Here is a 15712-nt window from a genome sequence, read left to right on the forward strand (position 1 = left end):
CATCCACCTGAGCAGACAGCGAGGACTTTGGTTTAACATTCCCAACAGATGGCATTTTTGACAGTGCAATGCTCCCTAAGTAGTGCACTAGTGTCACCCGTGATTTTCATGGTGAAACCTCTGACTGGATCTCGAACCCTGAACCTTGTGACTTAGATGTGAGATTCATACTGCCAACTGAACCGTGGTTGACATTTTAAATGCATATAAAAATAAAAGGTTTATAAATTAACTGTGAACAAGTAAAATTAAAGGCACACTTTTAAAATTCACCGTACGTGAAATGGTTTAGAATGATTTGAGATGTGGATTAACTACTTCATAAATGCAGCTATTTTTGTTTATAAACATTCCTTGCCACCTTCCGGAGATAAGGGAAATAATAACATCTCCGGGGGGTAAAGATTCTTTAAAAACCTTGCAATTGCGTTTATGACATGAGGAAGTACAATCCCTATTCACACATGTGACATGAGTTGTGCCTTATTGCAAATGGCCAGCTGTGGAAGGTGAAAGGAACGAAGGGAGAACATGGGAATAAATGCAGAAGGAGGAGGATTATTTCACTTTTCATTTTTGCCCGCTATAATTTTACACTGGACTGTGAGTGGGGATAATGTTGGTGCTGCTCTTGCATCAACTGCCTGAAGACATTCTCCTGCTGCTCTTCTCTTACTCTGACACCCAGACCCTTGGCAGGTTGTCCCAGGTCTGCAAGAAATTTCACTCCCTCATCAGCAGGGACACCCTCTGGAGGAGGATAGCCAAAGTCTCCCTCAACACCGGTATTACCAGGCTCGGCAGAGACACGTAAGGGAACGTTTTAAAATAAACTTTCTTATTTTCCTTGCAGAATGAAGGTGCGGCCTACCTTAGCCTGGAGTTCTTTGCGGCCATACTGTTAATCTCCATGGTTACCGATTGTCGCCCGACCGCTTCAACCGACCTTTTTGTAAACAAAAACATTACTTTCCACATAAAGGGCTATTTTAAAAATCGCAGCCTTTTTATCGTTTCATTTTACTGACTCACGCCGTGACTATGCGTGTAATTAAAATAATGTCTTCTCTGCATCGCGAACTCAAGTCAGCTTTTAATTCTGGGGCGGGGGGGGGGTAAAAATTGCCACTAATTCCCATGAAGTTTGTTTTAAGTTGTTCTATTTTTATTTGAGTTTTGAGACGGAGGAAGGCCGTTGGAGACTTTAATTTTCAGTTTCACGTCACAGTATTCGGAGGTTAAGATGGGGCGGGCAGGTTTAAGGAAATCAGACGGGAGCTGCAATTGGGATTTTTGATTCAGAGCCATACAGCACGGAAACAGGAACAAAAACAAAGTTGCTGGAAAAGCTCAGCAGGTCTGGCAGCATCTGTGGAGGAGAAAACAGAGCTAACATTTCGGGTCTGGTGACCCTTCCTCAGAACTCTAGAACAGCACGGAAACAGACCCTTCGGTCCAACTCGTCCATGTTGACCACATATCCTAAATTAATCTAGTCCCATTTGCCAGTATTTGGCCCCATATCCCTTCAAACCTTTCCCATTCATGTACCCATCCAGATGCCTTTTAAATGTTATACCCACCACATTCTCTGGCAGCCCATTCCATACACACGCCACCCTCTGTGTGAAAAAAATTGCCCCTTAGGTCCCTTTTAAATCTTTTCCCCTCTCAACTTAAACCTATGCCCTCTAGTTTCAGACTCCCCAACCCTGGAAAAAAGACCTTAGCTATTCACCCTATCTATTGCTCCTCATGATTTTATAAACCTCTGTAAGGTCACCACTCAGCCTCTGATGCTCCAGGGAAACTAGGCCCAGCCTATTCAGCCTCTCCCATTGGCTCAAACCCTCCAATCTCAGCAACATCCTTGTAAATCTTTTCTGAACCCTTTCAAGTTTAATGACATTTTTCCTCTTAATTAAAAATAATAATAAATGTACTTTGATTTTCTTTTACGTGAGTCCCCAGCTGAATATTAAATAAGGTGGGTGGATGATGTGAAACTGATGATTGTACTTGCTTGGCCAACATAGACATTCAACAACAACTGTTTATCTGTTATGCCCTTAATTAAATAAAACGTCATCACAGGAACATTTCATAGAATCCCTCCAGTGTAGAAACAGGCCCTTCGACCCAACAAGTCCACACTGACCCTCAGAGCATCCTACCCAGATCCATCCCCCTATAACCCACCTAATTTATGCATCCGTGAACACTATGGGCAATTTAGCATGGGCAATCCACCTTGCCTGCACATCTTTGGACTGTGGAAGGAAACTGGAGCACCCAGAGGAAACCCTCACCGACACAGGGAGAATGTGCAAACTCCACACAGACAGTCGCCTGAAGGTGGAATCGAACCCTGGTTCCTGGTGCTGTGAGGCAGCAGTGAGCGACTGTGCTGCCCAAAATTTGACACATAAGCTACATAAGGAGATATTGGGTTAGATGACCAAAAGTTTGGTCAGTGAGGTAGGTTTTAAGAAGTGTCTTTAAGGAAGAAAGCAAGATAGAGAGGTGAAAGAACAGGGTTGAAGAGTGGGCCTCAGCAATTGAAGGCAGGGCTTCCATGGTAGAGTAGTTACAATTGGGAATGCCAAGAGACCAGACTTAAATATGCTCGAAGTTGTGTGATTGGAAGTGATCGGGAGGGACAAGGTTGTGGAGGAATTTGAAAACGAGGATGAGAATTTTAAAGCTGAGACATTGTTCTACACTGGTTCCCAGTCAGGCAAAGTTGCGAACAGGGGAGATTTGGGGACTTGGTGTATGTAAGGACATGGGCTGTAGAGCTTTGGACAATGTCAGATTTATGGAAGGTAGAATGTGGGGGGTGAGCCAGAAGTGTGTTAGAATTGACAAATTTCTCAGGAAGACAAGGATGAAGATTTCAGCAAAATCAGTAGATGAGCTGAGATAGGTGAAGACTGATGATGTTACAATGTTAGAAATAGGCTGTTTTTGTGATGGCACAAATAAGGTTTTGGTTATGATTAAGGTTCAAGACTTGTTTTTTGAGGAGACGGGTGATGATAGCAGATTCGATGGAGGGAGGGACAACATCTGATGAGGGGGTGCCACTAATAAAAGCTAATAGGGGAGCCAAGAAGGGACATTGGGTGGTAAGCAATCTAATGGGAATAGGGTTAAGGTCTCTTGATCTTGGTAAACTTGGAGATATCCAATAAAGTGGAGAAGGAAACAAATTCCTAGTCGATATGAAAAGAACACTCTGCCGTTGTTTGTTTTAAAGAATTATACTTTAAAATGTTTTGCGCAATTGAATCTGATCTCTTTAGAAGGTACTTTTTTGTTTTGTTTTAACTTTGCTTCATCACGTATCTTGCCCAGCCTTGCTTATTTGTGGTGATTTTGACTGGTAGGATGCTGGTCAAGCAAGATCTGAAGCCATTGCCCCAGTCCAGCAAGATCTAGGCATTGCAACCTGTGCCTGGCCTATTAGACAGTTTTCTCAGCACCCTTCAGTTTGGAAGTCATTTGCATAGTTATTTGTTGATCGTACAAGCAGAACAAGACTCCACATAGTTTCTTTCTGGGCCAGAGAGGTTGCGTTGATAGTCACATGGTTAAAAAGTTACTTGCAGTCTCAATGGCGAGCCTTAACTTTCTGTGGAAAATTTAATGGGCACTTCATGTGCTGATTCAGCAAGCTCTTAAAAATAATGGGGAAGCCAAAGACAAGATAGCCTTTCTATGAATCAAATGATGGGTCAGTGTAAGTTGATCAGCAAATTCTGGAGATTCTCAAAATATGGTGTATATCTTCACTGCCTGAACCTGCTGGTTTAAAGGTAAGGCATCTTTTTATTTAAGACGCTGACGAAGATCATTTGCTTTTTTGTAAGACTCCTTAAAATTGTGCTTTCTGTTCTTTGATCTGTTCACAAGTGGAAACAGTTTCTGCACATCCACTTTGTTCGGACCCCTCATCATTTTGAAAACTTGCATATTAGATCACTGTTTAGGTTTCTCCTGTCCAAGGAAAACCGTCCCAACTTGGAGTCACAGAGTGCAGAAAAGGCCTTTTGGCCCATTAAGTCTGCACCGGTATAACTATCACTAAAGGCATGCTAATCTCAGTATCCTGCACCTGACCCATATCCTTGAATGTTATGATATTTCAAGTGCTCATCCAATTTTTTTTTTTTAAAGGTTGTAAGGTTTCTGGTTTCTGTTACCTTCCCAGACAGTGCATTCAAGATTCCCACCACCCTTTGAGTGAAAAAGTTTTTTTCTCAAATCCCCTCTGAATGTCCTGCCCTTTACCTTAAAGCTATGCCCCCATGTGATGGATCTCTTAACCAAGGGGGACAGCTGCTCCCTCTTCATTCTATCCATACTCCTGGTGACTAGAACTGCACACAATACTCTGGCTGTTGCTTAACCAATGCTGTGCACAACACCAACATTCCATCGTTGCTGTTGTGCTATGTACCACAAATGATGACAGCAATTGTCCCATATGCCTTCTTAACTATCCTATTCCTATGCTTTGCCAACTACAGGGATCTGTGAATAATTACCCCAAGATCCCTGTATTCCTCTGAGCTACCCAATAACCTGCCATTCATTAAGTTCTCCCTCATTTTGTTTCTTCTTCAAAAGTGCATCAGCTCACACTTATCAGTGTTAAATACCATCTGCCACTGCTCTACCCATTGGATCAACCCACCTTTGCCTTCCTGTAACTTACAAGACTTCTCCATTCTTTCCTTGTAACTGAAGTGTCTCCTCCTTGGAATCATTTTCCTAAACCTCCTAGAACATAGAAATGTATAACACAGGAACAGACCCTTCGGCCCACAATGTTGTGCTGAACATGACGCCAAATTAAACTAATTTCTTCTGCCTGCCCTTGGTCTGTAACCCTCCATTCATTGCATATTCATATGCTTATCTAAAAGTCTCTTAAACACTCCTATCCTATCTGCCTTAACTATCAAACTCCAACCACTGTCTATAAAAAAAATCTTGCCCCTCGCATCTCCTTTGAACTTTCCCCCTCTCACCTTAAATGTATGCCCCCTAGTTTTACACATTTCAACTCTGGGAAAAAGATTCTGACCGTCATTCTATCCAAGCATCTCATAATTTTATAGACTGCTATCAAGTCTCCCCTCAGCTTCCGCTGCTCCAGAGAAAACAACCTGAGTTTTTTCAGCCTATCCTTGTAGCTCATACCCTCTAATCCAGGCATAATCTGGTAATCCTCTTCTGTACCCTTTCCAGAGTCTGCACATCCTTCATGTAAAGTGGCAACCAGAATTGAATGCAATGCTCTAAAGTGTGGCCTAACCAAAGCCTTATAAAGCTGCAACATGACAGCCTGACTCTTGTACTCAATTCCCTGACCAATTAAGGCAAGCATGCCACATGTCGCCTTTACCACCCTGTCTACTTGAGTGGCCACTTTCAGGGAGCTATGGATTTGAAACTCTTGTATATCGATGCTGTTCAGGGTTCTGCGATTAACTGTATACTTTTCCTTAACATTGGGAGATCAAAAGTGCAGCACCTCACACTTAACCAGATTAAACTCCCTCTGCCATTTCTCTGCCCGTGTCTGCAACTGATCTATATCTCTCTGTATCCTTTTGACAACCTTCTACACTATCCACCACTCTACTGATCTTTGCATCGTCTGCAAACTTACTAACCCACCCATCTACATTTTCATCCAAGTCATTTATTTATATCACAAATAGCAGAGGTCCTAGTACGGATCCTTGTGGAACACCATTAGGCACAGACCTCCAGCCTGAAAAACACCCTTCCACCACTACCCTCTGTGTTTTATGAGCAAGCCAATTCTGAATCCACATGGCCAAGTCGTCATGGATCACGTACATCTTAATCTTCTGGATGATTCTACCATGAGGGACCTTGTCGAAAGCCTTACTAAAATCCATGCAGACAACATCCACTGCTCTACCCTCATCAATTACCTTTATCACCTTGTTGAAAAATTCAATCGAGTTAGTAAGACATGACCTGCCCTGCACTACCTCTAATGTATTCACATCCTTCCTATTGTGTGATACCCAGAACTGTAAAGAATACTTTAGCTGAAGTCCAACTTGCGTAAGTTCAACATAACTTCCCTGCTCTTGTACTTTCTCCCTGTTTATGATGTCTAGAGTACTGTATGAAATTCAATCTGGGCCATCTGGTTATCAATCCTTTAGCCACTGGAAACAGTTTCTATTTATTGTATCTAAATACGTCAAAATTTTTATACATCTCCATCAAATTTCCTCTTGCTTCTTAGCTGCAAGGAGAATCATCCAAGTTTCTCCGTAATCCCTCATCTCCGGACCCGTTCTCCATAATTTTCTAAACTGTCTACAAAGCCTTCACATTCTTCTGATGGTCGGAATTAGAAGCCATTATCACAGTGTGATCAAGCTGTTTTTATCCAGGTTCAACAAAAAATACTTGCTTTTGTACTCTCTGCTTCTATTTATAAAGATCATTGATACACTTTATGATCATGGCTTTGTCAGACAATTGCACACAACTTGGTTGCTCATTTTAAGTAAATAGCTTCACTTTTTTGAACCTGACCCTTTGTCAAAACAATTCCTACACAAAAAGCCATTACCCTAAAGACACCTTGCACAAACACTAAGGTTACATTCAACGTGTTTCCATGGCACATGTACAAAGCTGGAATAGTCTATCAGGCAGTAACTATGTTTTTTGTGCTTCACTACATTTTCTTCATGTAACTACTGAACATATGCAGCCTTGCAAATTAATGCAATGCCTCTAAGCTTAAGGAATTCGTTACCTGTGATTTCAAACTTTCTTGGCTCCCAGTTAATTAAGTATTCTTTTGTTGACACGTTTAAAATTGTTCTTTCTCTGAAGCTTCTGTCTTTCTCCCACCCCCTTGCCGCCTTCTCCTTCCTGCCTCCCCACCCTTGCACTTGCTGCCTCATCCCTCATGCCCCCTTGTCCCTCTGCAACCCCAGTTGCAGCTTCCTTCTTTTCCCCCTTCCTTCCAGCCTCCTATTCACCTCCAACTTTAACCTCAGCAGCAGGCACCCCCACACACAACGGACAGCAATCTCTAGACGGGCTCCCAGCAATTCCCAAAGTCTGGGCTGAGTAGACAGAGATCCCAGCAACTTACTACCTGCAGCTATCTCTCCTATGTTTGCTTCTCGTTGGTTGATGAGTGAACCCATCAATGGCAAGAGAAGTGGAAGAGAGCTTGTGATTTGAGGAGCATGACAGTGACAGGATTTTGATTGGAGCATTAGTTCCTCACAGGTTTTGTGTCTGTCAGGTATGTGGGATGACCTTTCTGTGATCACATGTTGTCCCTGTCCTGGCCCACTGAAGTCATGGGCTCTGGTTGTAGTACTGTGTACATGCCCCTTCTCTCAGGCCCTGGGCAGGAAAGTGGAATCGAGCCACAATCAGATCATGTTGCGTCTTATTATATAGTGGAACAGGTTGAAGGGGCTACTACTGCATCAAAATTGTATGTTGCCAGCAAATTGCATGCATCAGTAACACAATCTACATCAAGAACCAACTCCGTGTATTTGATAATCTGAGCTCCCTGGTTTAAATCAGCCTGTAATCGTTTCTGCTTATTTTGCTTGTAATTCTACCTTTAATCCCCAGTGTCCTTAGTTGAGTTTCTAAAGTTCAAACCAAATGCCGGAAAACTAATTTTTAAAATAGAATTTGTTTTTATCTCTCGGGTTCCTCTTTGTCTTGTTATTTTGTGTTAGCATAGTTAATTTGGCAGCAGGCTTGCTTCTGAGTTATCAGGTTGTGTGTTGAGCTCCAGTACACGAGCAGATAATACAGGCTGACACACGATGCAGCACCAGTGCAGTGTATCATCATCAACAAAAGCTTCTTTTGGTGAGCTGATAAACCGAGGACCCATACTCTGGCTAAGGAGCATGGCACTATTTGAAGACACTGGTTGTTGGCTGGTCACCAAAGCAAAAGCAGATTAATTGGGTCATTCATTTCATTGTTGTTTGTGGAATCTTGCTGTGTCCAAAATGGCCATTCAAATGGTGACTGTATTTCAGAATGATTAATTGTACATAGTGTTTTGAAACATTTCTCAAAGATGTGATAAGGTGCTGTGAAAGTGCAAATTTTTCTTTTCATGGCAGAACTCGGTGAGCTCAAAGCAGCAGTTTCCCAACTGTCATGATTACAAAAAGGAGTGCAGCACAGGGAGTTACTGTTCTGAGACACGACTTGAAGTTTAAGTGAAAAGTCCTGATGTGTCTGATTTTTAGCTTGTTGATGGAGGAATGCCCAAATCTTTAAGTTTTCATGGATTTGGTTTGTACAAAGGAGTTTGAAGTACAAAAGTTTAAATCAGTGTTCACATTACTCTATGCATACCTCAAATTGTTCTTGATCAATTGTTGATTAGGTAATGAGGAAGGAGGTTGGTTCGCTCAGTTGGCATGGATAGCTGGTTTTTGTTTTGCAGAGTGATAACAACAGCATAGTTTCAATGGGGAGGCGATGGCCTAGTGCTATTATAGATTGACTATTAATCCAGATACCCAGGTAATGTTCTGGGGACCATGGTTTTGAATACACCAGGGCAGTAAGTGGAATTTGAATTAAGTAAAAATCTGGAATTAAAAGTTTAATGATGACCATGAAACCATTGTCGATTGTCAGGAAAAACTCATCTGATTCACTAATATCCTTTAGGGAAGGAAACACTATCCTTACCAGGTATGGTCTACACATGACTCCAGACCCACAGCAATGTAGTTGTCCAATATGTTGGACAGTAAGGGATGGACAGTGAATGCTGACCTTGCCTGCAATGCCCACATCCTGTGAATGAATTTTTAAAAATATAAAATTCTCACACCTGCAGAAGTTACCGTGAAGATCTCTCCTTCTCAACCTCTTCCTCATGGTGATCCTCAGGTGAAATTACCACCAGTTGTCTCTCATGAGAGCAGTGTATGGTCCGGTAGGACTATGGCACTTCTACCTTACTTTACCTAATTTAGGATTTATACACCAATGATTTACGCACAAAAATAGTCCTTTCTAAACCTGTTGTACCACATAATTCAACAAAAACTAACAAGTAATTGATATCAATATATAAAGCATTGATCCCAGTGAGGCTTCAAGATTTGGACTAGCAGTGCTTGAGGCCCATAAATGGATTAATCTGATACCTCGCTTCTTAATGGGAAAACCAAAGGCATAGTGAACACAATGTATGGGATGTCAGTTATACTTCAAGAGCTGTCATAATGTATCCTATTCGTACTGCTTGTTAAAAATTAACCTGGTGAAGTTAATCCAGTAAAAAAGTAATAGAGCTAGATTTAATGGTGCTTTATATTCCCGTTGCTTTGGTGGCATTATTGTTGGAATTAGAGGGTGTTGAATTAGCTGTTTTAAAGTTCCATTAATTAGAACTTTTATTGCTTTTGAAAATAGCAGTTTGTTATCTCTATATAAATGGTAACTTGTTCTATTCTCAGGCACATTACTTTAATACCAACTCTTTCACAGCATCGTAGAATAGAATCTCTACACTGCAGAAAGAGGTCATTTGGTCCACCAAGTCTGCACCGACCCTCTGAAGAGCATCCCACGAGACCCGCTCCTCCATCCCATCTCTCTAACCCGCATTTACCATGGATAATCCACCCAACCTGCACATCTTTGGACTGTGGGAGGAAACTGGAGCACCCAGCAGAAATCTACACAGAAACAGGGAAAATTTGCAAATCCCGCACACTCCTCCAAGGCTGGAATCGAACCCGGATCCCTGACGCTGTGAGCAACAGTGCTAACCACTGTGCCACTCCTTTGGTTGTGAGCTTTGGCAGTCTAGTGTTTGTTTTATCACTAAGGAGGCATTGTACTTTGTCATGTCCTGTAGCTAAGTTGACAACTGAACTGACCTGTGTGGAATACACTGTTCCCAGGTCGAGTCCTTAGTTGGTGCTGATTTCATTGCTCTCATTAGGGCAGGCCAAAGACAGATCTTATTTTCCTGATCACTTGAAGGAATATTAACGTTTCTCAAGATAAATAGTTTAATTTTGCCAACACTGTGAAGCCCCAAAGTTTAATATTAATCAGGGTCATGTTTGTTTCATGATGCATTAGTTTTAAGTTGGTGGAAACTTACTTGTTCAATGATAAAATAACACAAAGGACATGAGCATGAAAGTGATCATGGTGCTGTCTCATGAAACCATCTGCAACCAGATGAAGTGCCTAAACACTATGCAGCAATTGGACTGCACTGGCTCATATTTGATATTTCCTTTGGTCCCCTTTAGGAAGATTTAGATTATGCTAACACAGACACTCTTGCATGGTTTTGGATTTTATTGGGGAATCTGACTCAGGCTGAGGTCTCCGTTATCCTGATGACTGGTTACTGTAACATATGATTCAGTGCGAAGGCCTACACAGTGCAAATGTCTTAGTTTTAATCTCTAATCTGTGCTGAGTTGGTTGATAGGTTGTGTAGCAGCTATCTTCAACACTTTTTAGAATATTTACGATGTGGAGGTGCTGGTGTTGGACAGGGATGAACAAGGTCAGAAATAACACAACATCAGGTTACAGCCCAACAGGTTTATTTGAAAACATAAGCTTTCGGCGCCTCGCTCTTTCTTCAGAGCAAGGCTCCGAAAGCTTGTGTTTTCAAATAAACCTGTTGGACTATAACCTGGTGTCATGTGATTTCTGGCCTAGAATATCTCCAGAAGGACCGCATTTAGCTCTTGAACAGAGCTAGCTTAGTCTCACAAACCTGCTTTCTTGCCATAGTCCTGCAGATCTTGATCTTTTCAAGTATATATAAAATTTCCTCTTGATAGTTAGATTGGGACCTGTTTCACTGGCCTTTTAGACAATGCATTTATGATAATCATGACTTGATGCACAGAAGAATGTCTCCTCATCTACCCTTTGATTCTTGCCAATTAGCTTCAATCTGTGTCCTCTGGCTCCTGGCCCTCCTTCCAGTCTGATTCCTCATAATTTCAAACACCTACATTGAATCACCTCTTGACATTCTCTGCTGGATGGAGAACAATCCAAACTTCTCTAGTCTTTTTGAATTGACATTCTGATAAGTTTGCACCAAACTCTGTGGCTAGGAAGTGGAACTCAGCTAGGGGTGTTGCTAGCTGGTCAATGAGTGACCTCTACTGGAAAGCAGTTTATATTGGACAAGGGAATAAAATGAATTTAGCTACGTTAATTTCCACAGCCACAGAGACTGCTGATAATTATCAAGCCTGACACTTGTAGCTACTCAAGTGGACAGGGGAAATAGTTTGCCAATTACTGAGAAAAGTGCTGCACCATCTTTTTAGAAGATGGTATAAAGGAGGATAGGTTTGGGGTGCAACGATCTTTACGAATCGATTGTTCACACAATCGTTTTGCCTTTCAGCTATAGAGCCCTAATTGTGTCGGCCTCCCCAACCTAAACCAACAAAGCCTGAGAAAGCAAATTATTTTCTTGTCTGGCTTTGATCATGAGAGCAAAGACATGGAATGGGTGGCTATAAGTCAGATGTGTAGGAATGCAATCACACTTTTTTTTAAAAAAAGAGTCAAAGGATATTCTACGCTTGGGGCAGATAGAGGGCATAAGGAGAGAGAGAGAGAATGGAGAAGGGCCTGAGGCTATAGCAAAGGGATGGGAAAATGGAGCACCAGGGCAGTTCTGTGTGCGAAGCGGCCACTGTAACGTGCGTTAACAGCTACGTGAGATGCTTATTTACAGCCTGAATCATTCTTAAATGGCCTGGGGGGACAATGGCTGGAAACAAAAGCTGATGGGAATGTAGCTTAAAGAAAGAATCAAGAGTTTGGGGGGTGGGGTTCAGTGGAGGTGAGAAGCATTGAACTATTTAATTCAGTTGCAAGGTGGATACTGCCATATTGTCAAATTCCAGAAAATGCCTCTAAATCCTTGGACGTCAGGATTGCATGTTTATAAAGTGAGATTACTTGGAAACTGCAGTCATCATGAAGGCAAACTCACCCCTTGCCTGAGGCGTGGTGACCCTCAGGTCTGATTCACTGCTAGTCGTCTCTCTCGCTCTCTCCCTCCTGAGAACAGCCCTATGGTTCTTTGGGATTATGGTGACTTTGTCTTACTTTTAACTTTTTATTTGGATACTATGTTGATCCATGGGACTGTAGCCAGTGTCTCTGTTTTAATTTAGGATTGTGTTGTGGGCTGAAATAAGAACATAGGAGCAGGAGGAGGTATTTACTCCTTGAGCCTCTTCTGCTATTCAGTTGGCTAATCTGTACCTTAACTCTTTCTGCTTGCCTTGGTTGCATAATCCTTAATAGCCTTGCTCAACAAAAATCTTATCGTTCTGAAGAGTCTCTTTTGACACAAAATGTTAACTCTGTTCTCTGTACAGATGACGCCAGCCCTGCTGAGCATTTCCAAGGTTTTATTTCTTTTTCAGATTTCCAGCTTGTATATTTTGATTTTATTAAAAGTCTGACCATCTCAGTTTTAAAATTTTTAGTTGACTGTTGGTTTCGATGTTTTGGGGGAGAGTATTCAGGTTCCCACAATCCATTGTGACACCAGACCTCAACAGCCTAGCCCTAACTTGACAGTGCTGCTCCCATATTTTTGGATTCCCCTGACCAGAGGAAATAGTTCCTCCCTATCTACCATATGAAATCCTTTAATCATACAATCTTAAACATCTTAAAGTTATAAAAGATAGGTCCAGATTATAATCAGCATTTTGGATGTTAGTTTTGAAAATAAGGGCTGCACTTTTTACTCTTTAGTTTTCTCCCTCTTTCTACTAAAGACACAGTCATAGACATGTACAGCATTGAAACAGACCCTTCAGTCCAACTCGTCCATGATGACCAGATATCCTAAATTAGTCTAGTCCCATTTGCCAGCATTTGGCCCATATCCCCCTAAACCCTTCCTATTCATATACCCATCCAGATGTCTTTTAAGTTTTGTTATTGTACCAGCTTCCACCACTTGCTCTGGCAGTTCATTCCATACATGCACCACTCTCTGCGTGAAAACGTTGTCCCTTAGATCCTTTTTAAATCTTTCCCCTCTCACCTTAAACCTATGCCTTCTAGCTTTGGACTTTGCCATGCTGGGGAAAAGACCTTGACTATTGACCCTATCTATGCCTTTCATAATTTTATAACCCTCTATAAGATCACCCCTCAACCTCTGACACTCTTGGAAAAACGGCCCCAGCCAATGAGGCCTCTCCCTATTGCTCAAACCCTCCAACCCTGACAGCATCCTTGTAAATCTTTTCTAGTTCCACAACATCCTTGGGATGAGAGTCACTTCTATATTACAGGCTACCATTGGTCACTTCCCATGTTTTTCATTTTTACACCGAGATTGTTAGAGGTATTTTAACAGTGAAAGGCATAGCAACTCCAGCTTTCCCTGATTCTTCCCTCATGCTTGTACGTGTATTTCAGTGGAGGTCTTTGGAAAATGATCAGCTTCCTTGGCTAATTTTCCTCTTTTGTTTAGACCAATGTTGTTGAAGCCAGTTGTCAACTACTTTAGCCACTGTGGCCAGCTTCAACTAATGCTAGGTTGGTCAGAAAATGTAACATTGGTGTTTCTTGGCCAATTAAACACAGCAGGTACAAGTGCAGTGTCTTTGTGGGATTTTAAGATGGAAAGTTTGGTGGAGGAGACATGTTTTAATCAGCCTTTTAAAAATAGAGGCACATGGAGATCTGGAGAAAGGTGTATTTATGTAGAAAGCTTTACGACTAAAGGTGCGAATGGAAAACCTTCCACTGGTCCACTTTGAGTGTTCAATCGGACTGAAACAGATGACTTGCAACCTTAGAACTTCGTTCAAATCTGAGATTTATACTCCAGATGTATTTTTCACTAAGGCTGTTGAATTGTACCTTCAGTAACAGGGCCCAGCTCTCACTCCATGTCCCTCTATCTGCCCTGTAGCTCCTGCCCTACTTTTAAGAGTCTCTTTGCCTAACCCTGTGATTACGCGTCCTAAATCTCCCAGAAAGATTTGCAAGTTGTTCCTCTTCTCCCTCTGCCCTTTCTGTGTCACAAGCTTTATTCATAGCTTTGACTTGATTTGATACAACAAGTACAATTCATTATTACTTAATTGGCTGAAAAGTGTTTATAGCTGCTAGAAATTCAAGATTTTTACTCTACTTTTTTTACCTTTTATTTTCTCTCCAACATCTTCCTTGTTAGCTTCCTTACTTTAGAAACCATAAACTTTTTAGCTTGTTTAAGAATCTGCATCTTGACATGTACAAAATCTCACTCCTATATAACCCCAAAAAATCAAATTTAAAATTATTGTCTACTGCAAATTTCTTCCAGACCTCACACCAGCCAACACTCCTCTTCTTGCTCATTACAATCTTCTCCGGCATGACATTCACTTTGTCTCCTTGGACGTTGGCCTTTATGTCTTATCCTCTCTCAGCTCTGTGTGGGGGCTTTCTTCTGCCTCATTTCTACTGTCAGGAACTCCCTCACTGAGCTGTGCTGCTAAACTTTAGTTTCTCTCTGGCCAAGCACTTTTGATTACCTGTCTTGACTGTCTCTCTGTCTAACGTCCCCAGTCCTCTTTCTTGTTACCCTATGTGCGAGCACACAGTAAAAACTCATGATTTTTGTTACAGTGTGGTTGAAATGGTGCGAGGCGGGTTTATGGCCCAATCCTCCCTCTTTTTATGATGTTAAACTTAGTTATGCTGCTATGCTTTTACTGCAGCCAGGAAAGTGGATATAATTACTTCCATGACTCTTGTTTGCACCTTATTTACAGGAGAGGTGATGGCCTAGCAGTATTTTCGTTGGACTGGTAATCCAGAGACCCAGATAATGTGCCAGGGAGTCGGGTTCTAATCCCGCCATGACAGGTGGTGAAATTTGAAATCAATAAATATCTGGAATTAAGAATCTAATGATGACTGTGAATCCATTGTTGACTGTTGGAAAAAACCATCTGGTTCACTAATGTCCTTTAGGGAAGGAAACTGCCATCCTTACCTGGTCTGGCCTACATGCGACTCCAGACCCACAGCAATGTGATTGACTCTTAACTGCCCTCTGGGCAATTAGGGATGGGCAATAAATGCTGCCCAGCCAGCGATGCCCTCATCCCGTGAATGAATAAAGGAAAAAATTCCTTCTAAAGAAGTTGATTCCAGAACGTGGGAGAAGTGGGATTAGGTTGCTTGCTCGTTGTCTCATTTTAGAATAGTTTCTGAAACAGTTTAGTTGAAAGAAAAAAAGTCATGATTCAAGTTTCAATCCAGATCTTGATCGCCAGATCTAGGCTAACACTCCAGTGCTAGTACTGAGGGAGTGCAGCAGAGTTGGAGGTGCCATTACTCGAATGAAATATTAAACCCTCGTCCCAGTTTTCCCTCTCGGGTGTATGTACTGCAAACACATGACACTACTTCGAAGAACAAAGGAATTCACCCTCGTGGCCTGCTGGTAATTATCCAATGACCACAATCACTAAAACAGATGGTCAGCTCGTTGTCACAATGCTATTTGTGGGATCTTGCTGTGTACATATTGTTTCCTAAATTACAACAGTGACTCAAATTCAAAAGTATTTCATTTGCTGTTAGTGATTTGAGATAACATGCGAGATTCTATAGAAATGAA

At 41.7% G+C, this 15712-nt stretch overlaps 1 protein-coding gene across 2 annotated transcripts in view; it reads left to right on the forward strand.

Annotated features, from left to right (window-relative positions):
• Positions 1 to 447: 447 nt before the first annotated feature.
• The window catches only part of fbxw4 (F-box and WD repeat domain containing 4), a 142672-nt gene continuing 127407 nt past the window's right edge, over positions 448 to 15712 (forward strand). Inside the window, exon 1 of one of the 2 annotated variants that reach the window (XM_020516122.2) lies at positions 448 to 810. In XM_020516122.2, coding sequence (XP_020371711.1) covers positions 617 to 810 — 194 coding nt within the window. In that variant the 5' untranslated portion in view covers positions 448 to 616. The remainder of the gene's footprint in view (positions 811 to 15712) is intronic. The other variant, XM_020516123.2, reaches the window with a different exon arrangement.

Source organism: Rhincodon typus, chromosome 20 (genome assembly GCF_021869965.1).
Source record: "Rhincodon typus isolate 14 chromosome 20, sRhiTyp1.1, whole genome shotgun sequence".
Taxonomy (NCBI): domain Eukaryota; kingdom Metazoa; phylum Chordata; class Chondrichthyes; order Orectolobiformes; family Rhincodontidae; genus Rhincodon; species Rhincodon typus.